General features: G+C 33.0%; 1 protein-coding gene across 1 annotated transcript in view; it reads left to right on the forward strand.

Moving 5' to 3' along the window:
• The window catches only part of ROBO2 (roundabout guidance receptor 2), a 709,376-nt gene that overhangs the window by 625,702 nt on the left and 66,276 nt on the right, over nt 1–17,398 (forward strand). Inside the window, exons 16-18 of the mRNA XM_078147421.1 lie at nt 1,716–1,840; nt 5,562–5,733; nt 12,726–12,908. Of these exons, the coding sequence (XP_078003547.1) occupies nt 1,716–1,840; nt 5,562–5,733; nt 12,726–12,908 (480 nt within the window). The remainder of the gene's footprint in view (nt 1–1,715; nt 1,841–5,561; nt 5,734–12,725; nt 12,909–17,398) is intronic.

Raw genomic sequence — 17,398 nt, forward strand, 5'->3', positions numbered from 1 at the left:
CAACCACTGATTCATTTAGCTTTTGCAGTAAAGGAAGCTTGCTCGGCAGTAAATTGGGGTGGGGGAATGGAAACTAATCCTTTATCTAGTTTTAATTTAATATGGAATGCTACATTTGAGGACTACTCCCAAAATCAATTTCTCCTTAGTTGGACTTCTCCTCTAGATCAGGCATTTGTCACAATTCAGTATCTATTCATCCTCTCCCTCTTTCGCCTTTCGAAGGTAACAAATAGAATTCAGTGGGGTTGTATCTGGAAAAAATGAGCAGTGATTTGGGTTCCTTCTCACCCCTAAAAAGAAGCTTGAGCATTGTAATAATTGACCTGTCATGAGGCAGACATGGTGTTCTCTACAAACAGACATCAAGGGAAATGAGAAACACCTTTTAAAAATGTTATTTTTCAGGGTGGTGTATTTAATAACTATGGGACTGCCAGATAAGTGGTTGAATTTATAGCATGGTGCCAGATTTCTGAGAGAGATTCTCACATAGGAGAAAAGCAGAAAGCACTGTGTTATGATCCTATTAGGCCATATGCCAGTGAATGCATGGTCATATCTGTCATATAATATACTATCACAACATATTTTTCAAATATTTGTACCTTATTGCCTTGCTAGACACGAAAGTTTATAAATTCTTCAATGTACTGTCCTAATAAGTATAACAGATGTCTTTTATATTAAAAAGAAACTCTCACAGCACTATGAAGCTTTCTGTTTTGTTTAGGATTGTTGTGATTGTTAATTGACAGAGTGGTTTATATAGCGTTTTATGCTATTTGTATATTTGCTTTGGAAGATACCTTTCAGTGAAGAGCATTTGCCAACTAAGGGGTTATCTCCTATCTCTTGTCCCATACCATACCCTAGCCCCAGCACAACTAAAGATATACTGCTAATACATTTTTGTTTGTTTATTTAGCTGCATGGCTTAAGCCTTTGACTGGTCAAAGTGCTATATTAGAGGACCTAGAAGGCCACATGTGGCCTTGAGGCTGCAGGTTCCCCAACTCCTTCCCTAAATGCTAAAGTTTGCAGCATACCATTTGATTTTCAGTAATTCTCTATCTTGTGGAATGACTGTGTGGAAGCTATGAAGAAACTGTTTTTATGTAATTCAAGTCTTCCTTTCCTACATATTTGTTCCAACCAGAATTTTTTCTCCATTAGATCACCATGCTTTTTAGGTCAAAGGTGGCAATCTCTCTCTGTGTAGATGTAATTGGGAAAAATTGATTAATAAACTTTGATTACTTTTTCCAACACTAATTTCTAATACCAGTACTAGGAGAAAATATATTTCCCTAATGGCTTTGTGCTGTGAAAGGTATAGCAAAGTTTCCCTTATTAAGAATTTCCATGTATACCACATTTGCATTTAGAGCTATCATTGCATTTTCTAAAATCAGCATTGCTGGGTAATACATGCATATTCAGGAGTACTATAACTTTAAGTATGATCTTTTTTTTTTTTAAGGCAATTGGGGTTAGGTGACTTGCCCAGGGTCACACAGCTAGTAAGTGTCAAGTGTTTGGTCTGAGGTCGGATTTGAACTCAGGTCCTCCTGACTTCAGGGCCGGTGCTCTATCCACTGCGCCACCTAGCTGCCCCAAGTATGATCTTCTTACACTAACACTATTTAAGCAAAAGTAATGCTTTGGCAACTATATTCATGAGGTTAGTTTATTTTTTCCTTCTTATTCTGCAGCTCCAAGTGCTCCTCCACAATCTGTCACAGTGTTGACAGTTGGAAACCACAACAGCACGAGTATCAGTGTTTCCTGGGACCCTCCTCCTCCAGATCATCAAAATGGAATTATCCAGGAATATAAGGTATGGCCAGAGACAAAAGAAAAAAAAAGTTACTAGATGTACTTTATTCCAGAAAATTCTATTTAGATACAGAAATTGTACAGTTTGGTAATTATATATTTTTCCTACAAAATATCACTTAAAATTTTTATTTGATTCATTCTCAGAATATCCTTGTGGCATACAGTAGTAAAGGAAGATATTCCTGAGAAACAGAACAGAGAAATTGTGACCTAAAGTTGCCCAACTAATATATGACAAAGCTGGAAATAGAACATAGGTCTTCTTACTCTACAGAGGTACATAATTGAGATTAAATTAGCTGTTTCAGTTAGTGAAAAAATATTAAACACTTAATTTGGCGTTGCTTGGAAGAGAAAAAAAAACAACCAATTGACTGATTTTCCAATGAATTGCTTTGATTTTATGTAGAAAGTTTATGCCCCATGTTTTGCTGTCTTTTGTATTTGGTATAGTGAATATGTCTAAATGGGAAGAATAAAATCCTAAATGTACCGTGATTAGAGTACAACAAAATAAGTATTTTGAATCTCACTAACACTTGTGAAAATTGAAAACCTATAATTTTAGTTATTAATAAATATTTATGGAGTGTCAAAATTATTATCCTTAACACAGAACATTTAGCAGAATTAAAGGCATTTTCTGATCAGGGATTTATATTTTAAGGTGAGAAGTAGAATTTAATTCAAAAGATTACATTATTATTTTTAGTACACATGAAAAACACTTTTTGAATAACATTCTCATAATAAAGGAATTCCTTATCCATATTGATAACGTGATGAATATAATAATGCCCAATTTCATTAAGAACACCACTGTCTCCATATAATGAAGACACATTCAGGAGAAAGAAATGTAAACACTGACATTTGAAAACCCAAGATTATCACTCCTAGTACTTTACACTGGGGCAGCTAGGTGGCACAGTAGATAGAGTGCCAGGCCTAGAGTCAGGAAGACTCATCTTCTGAGTTCAAATCCCATCTGGCCTCAGATGTGTGACCCTGGGCAAGTCACTTAACCTTGTTTGCCTCAGTTTCTTCATCTGTAAGATGAGCTGGAGAAGGAATGGCAAACCACTCTAGTATCTTTGCCAAGGAAATCTCAGTAGGGTCACAAAGAGTCAGAAATAACTAAAATGACTAAATAACAAAAACTTTACATTTCACTGTTTGTCGTGGTGACCCGTAACTAATATGTGATACCATCTTAAGGGAAAAAAGCATTTAGGATCAAAACCCAAGTTCTGATCTTTGTCTTATGTCAGATTCCACCCCACACTGTAAAATTAATTATCTGAAATAAAAGAAACTGAGGCAAAAAAATGTCTGAGTATGGTATGATTTAATTTGCAAGGCTTGCATTTGCATATTAAACCAGTTCAGCTGACTCCTCACATATCAGAGACCCCGAGTGATTTAAAGAAATTATTTTTATATATAATAGATTAGTAATGTATATGTATGTGTGTGTATATGCATATATATGTATGTGTGTGTGCGTATATATATATATATATATATATATATATATAAAAGAAGATTTAAAAAAATTTACAGAAACTTGTTTTGAACATAATTCCATTGGACAAGGCAAGTCACTTGAGTAGTTAGAATTTCTTAATTCCATCCCAGAAGCCTTTGCTTAATGTCTGTTACATTTCGAAACCAGAAATGATACTTTAAGAAACCTACAGATCAACTGGCTTGGTTTTTCAGTTTCTAGAAAGGAGAACTTGCTTCAGAGGGTCTTGGAGAAAAGGATACTGGGTCTAGAAAAAGGAACTTGCTTAAGAGCGTCCCAAAAAAAGAAAAGGGAACTGGATCTTGAAAAAGAAGGATTGTTAAACTAGTGGTCAACCTCCATCCTCCAAGCTGTGGAGGGATATACTGACCTTAGATTACTTAACTTACATTTGCTGGAAAGTTGAACTTGCTTAACTTTTGATCAAGTCCCTTTTTCTGGCTGGTAGGTAATTTAACCTCTTCTGTAACCAAAAAAAAAAAGTCTTACAGTTCTATGATTATTTTATTTTTACAAAGACAGAGGTCTTACTCTAAGCTATTTATTAAATGATAAGGAAAGATATAGGTCTTAATCTAAATTATCTTATGTATTACTATGTGATACAAAAGGACCTAGTTCTCATCAATCTATCTGTTTACTTAATCTATAGGTATTATTTAGGCTAACTGGAATGTTTATGTTGACTTAGCTGTTAGGCTTAGCTTTTTCAAAGGCAACTTAATCGTTTACTTAAGATAACTCAAAGCAACTTAACCTTTTGAGAGAGCCCTATTAATAATTGGTTTAATCTTATATTTATTACATTCCTGTAAAGAAATGTGTCTTAAATTGTCTATCAATAAATAATAACTATCAATAGAGCCTTATCAATCTATTACTTTCTTCTACACCCACCCTGCCTGTGAGGTTTCTTGCTTCCTTTTAAGGACCTGATATATTTTGGTAGTAGGTTATATTTCTATTTTTCTAGAAACACAATTCTTCCCCCAAATACATTACTGATATTATACTTTAAGTAAGCCAGAAAGGGTGAATCATCTTAATATCAGCTTTACAAGAAATTTTTCAGTAATACATCCCCTTTGTTAATTTCATAAGGTTTGTGTGTATACCTATATAAACACAAATACAGCAGAACTTGTCTAATATAGTTCACTATTACACAGATTTATCCATTCCACAATTCAAATCATATTCCTTGAAATTTAACAGCTTCATGTTAACAACATTGTTAATCTCCAACAGTTATTTTGTCTTCTGTGATACCAGTAATTACATGTGAATATATCCACATAAAGATATATATGTATATATACATGTATATAATATATATCTATATAAAATGTACATACCTGTTGGTCAATTTTAATTTTTATATTTATACCATTTAAATAAATATTTGCTTGAATGGAATATAGTACAGAGATGTTTGTCTATAGATGTCGAGTTTTAGATGAAGTGACCATCTTATCCTTTATAGTGGGTAATACTATAAATTCTGCTAAAATTAAGAAAAAAAATCAAGAAGTGTCTTTAACTCATACATATTTCACACCACAATGTTCCATTTTCTATTGGGGTTGGTGGGTGGCAGGATATCCATAGCAATAAGATAGCACTGTGCCTGCTATATTGTTGTTTCTTAGTCATGTCTGACTCTTTGTGACCTCATTTGAGGTTTTCTTGGCAAAGTTAGTAGAGGGGGTTGCCATTTCCTTCTCCAGCTCATTTTACAGTTGAGGAACCTGAGGCAAACAGGGTTAAGTGACTTGCCCAGGGTCACACAGCTAGTAAATATCTGAGGTCAGATTTGAACTCAGGAAGATGAGTTTTCCTGACTCCAAGCCTGACACTCTATCCACTGTACCACCTAACTGACCCCTGCTATATTACCCATTAGGATAATATTATACTATGATAGTTACACATATATAAACACACATACATATACACATACATACATGTACGCACATACACACAAACATACATATACACATATGTTAAAATATACATTTTTAAAATTTTGTGCATATATTTGATTTTTCTTTAGAAGATAAATTTACATAAACATATTTTTAAAAATTAATATGTATTACTACTTTAAAAAATTAACATTTATTCTAATAGTCTTCTATTACCAGGCTGATCTTTCCATTATGGTTTCTTCTTTTTCTTCTACCTATTCTAGATCTGGTGTTTGGGAAATGAAACTCGGTTTCATATCAATAAAACTGTGGATGCATCAATTCGATCTGTAGTGATTGGTGGATTATTCCCAGGCATTCAGTATCAGGTAGAGGTTGCAGCAAGCACCAGTGCAGGAATTGGTGTGAAAAGTGATCCACAGCCCATCATTATTGGTGAGCACATGTTCTGTGTCATCTCTACTAGGCCATCCTGAACCCAACCTACTAACCTAACTTTTTTTTTCCTATAATCTCTTTTTGTTATTGTTATTGTTTATTTTTTGTTTTTGGCAAGACAATTTGGGTTAAGTGACTTGCCCAGGGTCACACAGCTACTAAGCGTCAAGTGTCTGGTCTGAGACTGGATTTGAACTCAGGTTCTCCTGACTCAAGGGCCAGAGCTCTATCCACTGCACCATCTAGATGCCCCCCCCAAATCTCTTAACAGATGATACAACTTAAACATTTCTTGTGAGCTCACCACCTTAAAAGACAGGCCGTTCCAAACCATTAATGCAAATCATTGCAGTTCTTCCTTTTGTATAATGATCCAAAGTATGCTGACTTGTAACTTCTACCAAATATATCTAATACTTTTTCCATACAATGGTCCTTCAAATATTTGAAGCCAGTTAATATGTCCTCACTGGTTAGCATTGAAATAGTATAGAATCAGCACCAACTGCCTGGCCCTATCTGTTCATTCAGATTCAGTTTTGGAAGAAATTGAGGTAATTCAATGAAATGAGGTCATTCAATAATAAACAAAAGTAGGTTTTCTTAGCCACAGCATAGAAAGAGTATTCAACAAGCTAAGGCCTGTACTTAATTTGTGTGAAAATGTCCTAGTCCTCCCCTGGTCTTCATATGGAAAAACAGCTGGTTAGTTGGGCAGAATAAGTCCTCTTCCCTCTCCAGTGACCTTTTGCATGAGATTTATCTAAGAAATTATTTAACGTATGATCAGAGTAACAAAAAAAAAAATCCAAATTACATGCAATTATCCGCTGGAACTTCCTTTCAAAACTAATTTGATGAGTTTTACTTTCTAAAACATATCAAATGTACAGATTATGTAGCCAAGTTGATTGAATGTTATATAGAAATGTCAATAAACATTTACTAAGTACCTACTGTGTTCCTCACATTGTGCTACACTGCATATACAAAAATAAACAGAAGACAATCTCTGGCCTCAAGAAGCTCACAATCTAATAAGGCAGACAACAAGCAAAAAATATGTGCAAACAAACTACATTAAGGATAAATAGGAAATAATTGAAAGGAGGCTTAGAATCAAGAGAAATTGGGAAAGACTTTGTGAAGAAGATGGGATTTTGGTTGGCTCTTAAAGGAAGCCAGGAAAACCAGTAGTTGAAGATAAAGAGAGAGAGTATTCAAGGCATGGGAGATAGCCATAGAAAATGCCCTGAGACAAGAAATGAAGTGTCTTGTTCATGGAACAGCAAGGAAGCCAGTGTCACTGAATTGAAGACTGCATGACAGGGAGTAAAGTATGACTGGCAAAGTAGGAAGGAGCTAGTTAGTAATAAAGGGCTTTCGAGCCAAACAGAGGATTTTTTTTATAATTGTAGAAGCAATAGGGAGCCACCGGAGTTTATTGAGAAGAGGGGTGGCATAGTCAGACCTGTGCTTTAGGTTAGTCACTTTGATGGCTAAATGGATGATGGTTTGGAATGGGGAGAGATTTGAGGCAGGCAGACCTACCAGCAGGCTATTGCAGCAGCCCAGGTGTGAAATGATGAGGCCTGCACCAGGAGACTTTGTCAGAGGATAGGAAACGTATTTGAGAGATCCTGTAAAGGTAAAGTCAACAGGCCTTGACAACAAATTAGATGTGAAGGGTGTGAGATATAGTGATGAGTCTAGGATGATACCCAAGTTGTGAGCTGATTTCTTCTAATAATATTAGATACTGGTAATAAGAAAAAAATATTTCACCTTTAGATTATAACAGTTATGTTAATATTTTTGGCAAAATGTGTCTCATTTCTACCGTACTGCTGGAATCACCAAGAAACCAGAGGAGGCCACACAGGTATAATGCTTGTTTTGTATTTTTGTTTGTCGCATGGTTTGCTGTGCCTGAAGAGTCTATCACCAAAAGGCTGATGAAGAAAGTCTCTCTATTTAGCTAAGTTGGTCTTCAAAAAAAAGACACAACTTTGAAGTCTTTTCAACAGGAGTAGAACTTACACTAGCCTACATTCCATTGGCATAGCTTCCATACAGTAATGAGACATAGAGAACTTTATTATCATTTTTGTTGTCATCAACAACAATAGTAATAGTAAAGAAAAAATAAATTAAAATGATATTAAACATATAGTATGTTTAAATTATTAAAATAATTACATCTAAAGTTATTAATTTTAATAAAATTATATCAACAACAGTAATAATTCCCATAAAGGAATGACTTCTCAATTTTATTATTGTTGTTGTTATTAATAATGATAATAATATCTAGTATTTATTTAGTGTTTTAAGATTTACAATGCACTTAAATACTATCTATTTTGGTCCTCACAATAAGCCTGGAAAATAGGTGCAATTATTATCTCCATTTTACAGATGAAGGAATTTAGGCAGATAGAAGTTAAAGACCTGGGAAATAGGTGCAATTATTATCTCCATTTTATAGATAAAGGAATTTAGACAGATAGAGGTTAAAGAACTTGCCCAAAGACACACAGCTATTAAGAGCCTGCAGTCCCATTTAATTTCATATCTTCTTGACTTCAGCTTCTTAACTTTTAGATTGTACTATCTAGAAACCTGTCTTCATTCTGTACCTCTTTATTGGAAGATGGACATGTTGACAGATTTCTAGAACTACAAATTAAATCTCCTCTTTTGCTTAGCTAAAGTAATTACAATATTACCCTATCATTCTGCTACTGCTCCCTTGGTCCAAAATCTAAAAATTTGTTAAACACGTGAAACTGTTTCTCATGTATTCTCAGGAACAGGGCTCCTCTTTGCCAAATAATAATTTCCTGAGTTTAAACAAGAGAAAATTTGATGATGAAACTTTTCTTTGAAATGTCTGTCTGTTCTTAATTAGTTATTCTCAGATGGAATTAATTTCTTGATCCAAAGGAAAACTCTGTAATTTTACCATTTTGAAATGTTTTTGAAACATAAATTGGATGGAAAAAAGGAATACAGGCATATCTCAAATAATTTACCTGAGATAAGTTAAATATATTTAGGTAAGATTGATATCATTTAAATATATCTCATTTTGACTCTTATGATATCATACAGAAAATAACTGATTGTAAAATAGTTGTTTAATGCCTTTGACATCATTTAAGTTTTTTCCTTTCATCCCTTAGTAATAGGTGCACTTATCAAGCATATGGAGGCCTTTCAGTATCTGCCCTCTCTACTTGAGTCTAAAGCATTTCAGGGTATTTGAAGCTTATAAGCAAAGAGAAATTTATATTTACACAATAAAATTAAATCCAGATCATAGCAGTCATGGTAAAGCAATTATGTAATGAATATGGGAGAAGATGGCAGCCAGTTCAAATGAATCAAAAAGTCAATCTTTGTTAGTAAGGTTGAATATACAATAAGCTTCTTATGTGTTATTTTTTTCCCTGTAAGACTTCTAAGTAATTAAAAAAGAGTTTAAAATAATGAATTTCCCAAAAGCTCTCACTTGTAAATAAAATATGAACTAAGAAGTTGATGCTTTCCCTTTGGATCTAGTTCTAGTATAACTTCATATATTTGTCTGGTCATTTGTTTTCTTATTTTAATTAATTAATTTATTTTTAGTTTTCAACATTCATTTCCATAAGCTTTTGAATTTTCAATTTTCTCTACCTCCCTTCCCTTCCCCATTCCCCCTTCCCAAGACAGTATGCAATCTGATATAGGCTCTACATATACATTCTTATTAAACATATTTTGACATTAAGCATGTTGTAAAGAATTAGAATGAATGGAAGGAACCATGAGAAAGAAAAAAAAAAGAGAGAGAGAGAGAAAGAGCAAATAGTATGCTTTAATCTGCATTCAGACTCCATAGTTCTTTCTCAGGATGTGGATAGCATTTTCCATCATGAGTCTTTTGTAGTTGTTTTAGATCCTTGCATTGTGATCATTTTTTTAAACATAAGTTTCTACTTTACACTTCTCAGTTTCTTAAAGGAAAATTGTCCATTGCCATGCTGTATCTGTTTGACTTCTCGGCTCTTGTCCCATAAGAGGATTATTTCTTCCAATTTTCACAATAATTTGACTCTGAAATATTTCTCTGAACAATCCAAAATGTTATATGCCTAAATTATGTGTGATTCCAGTGAATTTGAGTGTGTAGAATTGTTACATTGTTGGACAATTATTTAGTCTTAAGGAGTATATTTAAGTTTGTGTACTGTTCTTGGTACATCAGAGGTAACTTAGCCTTGTTTTCATTTTAAATTATTCACTTCATTATTATGCTAAAAATGTTTCCTATAGCACCATCCTTATCGAGGCTTGCTGTTAAATGACATATTTTAATGAGGTTCTGCTCATATTAATGAGTACTAAAATTCATTTAAATGGGTATTTCTGTTAAAGAATGTTAACTTTGTATTGGAAATGTGACTTTGAATTTATTAATTTTTCCCTGAGAAACTAGAAATGTCTCATAAATTTTATTCTCATTATGAATTAAAATGGTAGTATGTCTTACCAAAGCTATTAGTGTAGAAAACAGTATTGTGACATTTGAAATAAAGAAAAAAAAGTAATCACATTTTGATAATGAAAACTTCTTGTTCCTTGGAAATTTCTTTTTTTTTTTTTTAACATTCAGTGTTTTACTAAAGAAGGAATTTAGTTGTTTCCTTAGTAATCCCAAAATTTTTGCTATAATAAACTTATCTGGAAGCCCTACATATACTTATTTATTATTCAGTAGATGAAGAGTAACTTAGTAAGATCTAATCCCCATTTTCTTTTTAATTTTCACTTCACAAATCATATATTCCCTTTCCCTTTAATTAGATACCTTATTGATCATTGCCAGTGATGAATCTCTTCATTGAAATATTATATACTTCAACATATAACTAGTTACCTGCTATTACAAGCAATGAAAAGCTTTTCTGTCCCAGTCATCCTTTCTTATGGTGATTTTTGCACAAAAAATGAAATTATTTTCAGTTGTTCTTTGTTTCATAGAGACATAAATATAATCATGCATATTTGCATACCTGAATACAATAGAGATTCTGGACAACAGAAATTCAAGTGGGGTATTTAAGAAAGTATATTTATAATTGTGTTAGTTAATAATATAGTTATTCTCTAATCATTTGCTTCTTTCATGCTCATGCTATATCGTTGGTATAATATACAGAACAGCTGCAAACTTTCACAGTAATAAGTACAATCAAATCTGATGTACCTAATTAATTTGGGGTCCAACAAATTAGTTTTGTTCTTCATTAAGCTCCAATGGGAGGAAGACAATCTATTTCGTTATATTTTTGCCTGCTGGAACAATGGAGCATTACAGGTCACACACATCCCTTGTCTGTGCTCTAATTAGTTGAACTGACAGCATTGTTACAGAAACACCTGCAATATATGAAACACGAATACACTTTGAGTCATGCATATACGTATATCTCATATTAAATACGTATAAAATGTGTTTTTTGCTGCTAATTTCTCACAAACAATTGTGTTTCTTTTGGGGGTAAATTTCTATTCTCCTAAGTAGTGCAATGTTTATCTAATGAAAGCATTAGGTATGTATGATTCTTGTAGCATATAAATAATTGATTAATGATACACATACATTTGATAATTACGGATAGAAAAAAAAACTAGGCTGACTCTTGACATCATCTGTTCTAAGGGAACTTCATTTTGTTTTCTCAAGTTTGTAAACAAAGAGCTTCTAGGAAAAGAGTAGACATTTCAGAGATGCTTATGACACCTACCTTTCAGGGTTATAGGGAGGATAAAATGAGATATTTGTAAAGTGTTTTGCAAACCTTAAAGCATTATATAATACTGGTTGCTGTTAGTTCCTTTGGATATGAAATAAGTCAAGTCCTTGAAGTTGTCTGAATAATTCAGAAATCATAATGTTAATTTAAAACGTTTTGTGCTAAGCACTGGGAATACAAATACAAACAAAAAGAAAGATTGTCCTTGGCCTCAAGGAACTTCAGTTACAATACATAAAAGAAAGTGGAAAGGGGAATACAGAATGAAGTTACCTAGTGCAGGAGCATGGAAGAGAAGTCTAGAATTTACCTTGGTGAGCAACGAAGGAAGACTCTCAGTTGTAGAATCTTAATCTATTCTTGCCTTAAATGTGTTTTGAGAAGTGGAATCTCTTTATGTATCTTAAATATAGACTTTGACTATATTTAGCTTCCTCTACTCTATACTTCACTCAGCTGCCTACAGTGCTAGTCTACGTCACACACACCCCCTACTCAAACTCTAGTGGCTTCTCATTATTTCTGGGCCCAAATATAAAATTTTTAGTTTGGCATTTAAAGCCTTTCACAATCTAAACACTTCCTACCTTTCCAATCATTTTACACTTTATTCCCCTCAACTTTATGATCTAGTGACACTAGCCTTCCTGCTCTTCCTCTCACAGGACACTCTGCCACTTAGTCCTTGACTTTTCACTGGCTGTCCCATAGCTTATTTCTAACAAAATATTTGTGATTTCACATTTTTGCAGCATCAGCCACAGATAAAAAAGGAAGTAACATGGTATCAAGTATAACCATAGATTCTAAATATGTGAATCTGGACAAAGTACCAGGCCAAACTAGCAGAGGAAATATCTACACAATTACTACCCTGTGATAAATTTTATTCATCAGTATATCTTGCTGTTTCATCACTTTTAGAAATAATGTGCCTTTACTGAAGGTTGCTGAATTTTTTAGGCTGTAATAGCATGTTTTCATATGTGTTTAATTGTATATTCCTGTCAATAATATAAAATGCACCAATTATGAAATTGTTATGGCCTTAAGCAAAAAATAAACATAACAAGAAACAAGAATTAATCTTAAGAGATTGTCTATGTCCTCTTGGATATGTTTGTGTATAAGTATACCTATTCAGTGTCTTGATGTTTGTCTTTAATTCTTCTTTTTCCAACTAAGGGGGACGTAATGAAGTTGTCATCACTGAAAATAACAACAGTATAACTGAGCAAATAACAGATGTCGTGAAGCAGCCAGCCTTTATAGCTGGTATTGGAGGTGCATGCTGGGTAATTCTGATGGGTTTCAGCATCTGGTTGTATTGGCGCAGAAAGAAGAGAAAGGGACTCAGCAATTATGCTGGTAAGGAGCTATTTCTTATTACAAATTGATGGTATACTGGCAGAGAATCCCGAGACACAAAAGTATGAGAAAGAGAATTATTTAGGAATAGAATTAATGAATATTCTTGGTTTATCTGTTCAGAAAGTATGTTGTTGGAAAGGTACTGTCACATAGTGCTGTACTGCATTACTCAGCACACGTCATATCATTATCATGAGACTATGGCTTTGTTCAGATTGGAAACAGATCATAAACATCACCGTAGAATGCTTAGCTATTTCTTTGATTCATTTGTGCAGTGCAATAACTACGACAGGGATAACAACCCCTTTGCATGTTCCTGAACTCTTGCTCCGAGGGCCACATTTGAAAGAGAATTTCTGAAACACATATTTCTCTCTTTAAAAAAGTTTTCAAAATTTTATATAAATAACTGGAACATTTCCTATTTGAGAATAGGAACTTTTTCCAAATTGCCCCCAAAATATCTAATTACAAAAATACTTTACCCTTTAAACCAAACAAAAAAAGGAGGGGGTGGAGTTTGAAGGAGTTCAAGTGGCTGCTTAAAAATAATTCCTAGAGGAAAAATATGCAGAAGGATTCAAGATAATGTGCTGTTATCAGATATCTTGGTCATTAACAATTTTACTAAAATACCCACTGATTTATTTTCCTGTAGGACCCTGAGAACATCACAATCATTAAAAAATGTAGAAGAAAAACTTTTAATTAAATGTATATATAAATTGCCATGATGTTTGACAGGACAGATAAATATTTGATCACATGTAACAACAGCATTTGATTTAGAACAAATTCATACAAGTTATAGAATTTTAGAACTAAATAGAACTTTGTCCATAACAGGTATCCAAAGTTACCCAGAAAGTGATAGAGCTATTACTAGAACTCATGAATACTAACCTTCATTCCAGGATTTCCTACCACACCTCACTGTTATAACTTTTGGTAGCATAGACTAAATATTTTTCTATGTCAGTGAGACATTTTATTATCTGTGAGTAAACTGGCACAGTACATCATTGTGAGTAGGCTCTAACATTCATTAAAATTCAAAGAATATTGTTGAATGTATTCTTTATTACACAGTTGACTACACTTAACTATTCTTAACAAAATATTTAGAACATAATATTGTAAATATCCATTTGTAAAAAGCAAATATTTAACAAAAGAAAGAACATAGTTATTATGTTTGAATTTGTTCTGACATTTAAAATAAGTATCATAGCACATCCATTTAAACTGAAAGCCAAACACCATAAAATGTAACTAATCATCTTTCTGCCACTTTTGTTTCTCATTGGCTGCTGACTGACTAGCTCATAAAGCTCCATTGTTTAAATTGATTGTAGTAACACATCATAAATGGGGGATTCTTAAAGAAAGAAGTGCCCAGCAGTTAGTGATTGGTGACAGAATCTGTAACTCATGATGTTTGCCTTCTTGTTTTGCAGTCCAGTCCTTCACCTTCACCCCTGCAGGTACTGTCCATCAATCCATGTATTTCTTCAGTCATATTCCATTTCATCCATTTGACTTTATATTCCTATAAATTACTTAATAATGAGAAACACTAAATTGAGGAAGATTTAGTTTTACTCATCATCATTGATAATAATAATAATGAGACATACACCAATTACTTAAGAGAAAGTTTAAATGTGCCATAATTTAGACTCACATCATCTTTAACTGGCATATTATTCATCTGTTGATTCATTTATTAACTCAAGTCCTTTTAATCAAAATAATTTGACAGTTATTAGGCCAATGCTTTTGGTAAGCTAATAACTATGGCAAATAGGGTGGGGTTTTTGTTTATTTTATTTTCTTTGGTTTGGGGGATTTTTTTTTCTTTTTTTACAAAGGGTCAAATTCCTCTCTTGTGATATTTTGTAGAGTTAACTTGGATATATTTGTGAATCTTTTTCTGTCATAAAGATAGTATGCCTGAATACAGGATTAAATATTCTAGAAATAGGAATTCCAAATCAAGAAGAAGTTTCTTGAGCAATAAGTTTCAGATACTTCTTCCAGTACCTCAGAACAAGAACACTAAAAGGCAGAAGTCCTCCCTTCCCGCCAAAAAATCATTCTTCATTGACAGTACATTTTATTTATTCTAATCCTTCTCCAAAAAGATTTGTATATTGCTTAGGAGGACCAAAATTTTCCTTCAGACATATTTTCTTCCTCAAGCCCTATTTTTTGAAAATAAAGAATATATATCCACTTCTGATCTTCAACTGTTTCCCACGTGGGAATAATCTACACAAATAGTCATCTTCTCTTTGCTCACATTTTTGTATTTCTTCCATTATACAAATTAGATAATGTAATTTTTTTAAAGGAACAAAAAGCTTTTCATGATGTCTTAAATACAATGTTGGTCTTGCTGACAATTCCGTTCACTTTGATGGATTTATATATCATAGGGATACCGCAAGATTTATTTTCTATAGTATGCAACAAATACTTATGGAAAATCAGAACTGTTAGTGTTAGCCCTATTTTTTAGATATTTTCTTAAGGAAAAAGTGCCTTGGAAGTTAAAGCAAAGCCAATTACATGTGCATCTTTTCCAATTTTTAGAAAGATTAGAACTGGGTGGACATTTCCATTTCTATATAGTACGTTCAATGGAGAGATTTTGATGTTATTCTTAGAAAAAAAATTTTAACTTTTTGTTCTTTTATAAATGTGTGTATATTTGTATATAATTTTGCTACTATACTGATTCTATATAATTTAATTATGAACAACAACTTTACTATGGGATCAGCACATTAATTAATTAAAGAAATAAAGTATTTTTAAAATTCAAATTCAAAGCTCGATGTTGTACATCAGTTTCTTCTATGAGATATAGGTTAAAATTAGCATTCAGTTAAAATATCTCGCACTATATACTCACCTGAAGAGTTATAGTTTTTTCCCTTTTGTAGTAAATGATAAACAGTATTTTACATAAGGAAATAAATGAAACAGGTTTATTTGGTCTTCAGAAACTCAGACCCTTTTCTCTTTCTTGTCTCTCACTTTTAGGATCAGAAGGGAAATATATTTGGGGTCACAGTAACTTCTGATAAATACCTGTCAAATTACTAGACTTCAGTAGTTACTTACTTAACATCCCAACTCTAGCTATATTTAACAATAAATTGTTTTCAGTTGCACTTGAATGAAAACTAAAAAACTATTATTCAGTTTTGGGATTTTCCTTTTAGGTATCAGGTATATCGAATGATACATCTAAGTGCACACACACACAGCAGAATGACAGCTGATTAAAACCTTGCTACATTTAATAGCAATTACATTGTTTTAGATTGCACTTGAATGAAGATTTAAAAGCTGTTATTCACTTTTGAGATTTCCCTTTTAGGTATCAGAGAATATAAAGATACATATACATGCACCACACATGGCAGAATGACAGCTGATTAAAACTTTTGTACCCAGGCAACTATCAAGTTTCTTGTGCATGATTATGCATTTTAATGACTTGGGAGGAGAATTTGGCCCAAAAATGTTATACTTTTTAGCCACCCAAAGATAAGAGATTACCTGAAGGCTGCATTATACACTAACATCCTGTTTTTTCATGTTCACCCTCTACTCAAATTCCTCAGATACAAATATGCACGGCAGGTTTGCACGTGGCACAGAGAAGGGGAGCTCGAACAAAACAGGTATCGCTGCCTTCCCATAGAATATGGGGGCTCTTTCCATTTTCCCAGGACCACTAGGGGACGGGGTTTTGCTATTGCTCTTTTTATTGAAAATTCAAGTACTACATATTAGTTTCCTGACCTGTGCAGAAATTAATAACATTAGTAACTGCTAGAGACATGGAGATGTGGGAAGAGACTGTAAAAAAAAAAAGAGATGACTTTTGAAGCAAAGGAGAAAATTTTGTTATATATATATATATATATATACATATATATATATATAATGAATAAATTTAAAAAAGCTGTTGAATGATAAATGCAGCATAAATGTACGTAGAGGAGGAGAAGTTTGAATACATGTATCTTTCATGTGGATTCTAATATTCACTAAACTGTCACCACTTTATGAAAGCATACACATAGGCCATCAACTGAATGTTGAAAGTAATTGTATTTCCACCTGTGAGCAAGTGAAAGTTTACTTAGCATGTGTTACCCTTAGGGATTATGGATTTTGTGAAACTGAGTCAATATAAACAAATTAAAATTAGAGAGGAAATTATAAAATTCTAAGCATTTCATGCACAGGTCTTAATACTGCTGAAGTATAAATTATTCGACAGAATCATCCAAAAGCAGCCAAAAGATTTGATGGAATTTTTATACACAGATTATCTATTCTGAGTTAATGCTTATTAAAAGAGGATTAATCTACATTCATATTTGAAAAACAGCTTATCAGAAAAAGGAATGAGGACTGACTGGCAACATTAAAGTTTTCATTTGTGGTAGGAAAATGTGGTTTAC

This window comes from Phascolarctos cinereus, unplaced genomic scaffold (genome assembly GCF_003287225.1).
Source record: "Phascolarctos cinereus isolate Bilbo 61053 unplaced genomic scaffold, phaCin_HiC Scaffold_7;HRSCAF=346, whole genome shotgun sequence".
NCBI classification, from domain to species: Eukaryota; Metazoa; Chordata; class Mammalia; order Diprotodontia; family Phascolarctidae; genus Phascolarctos; species Phascolarctos cinereus.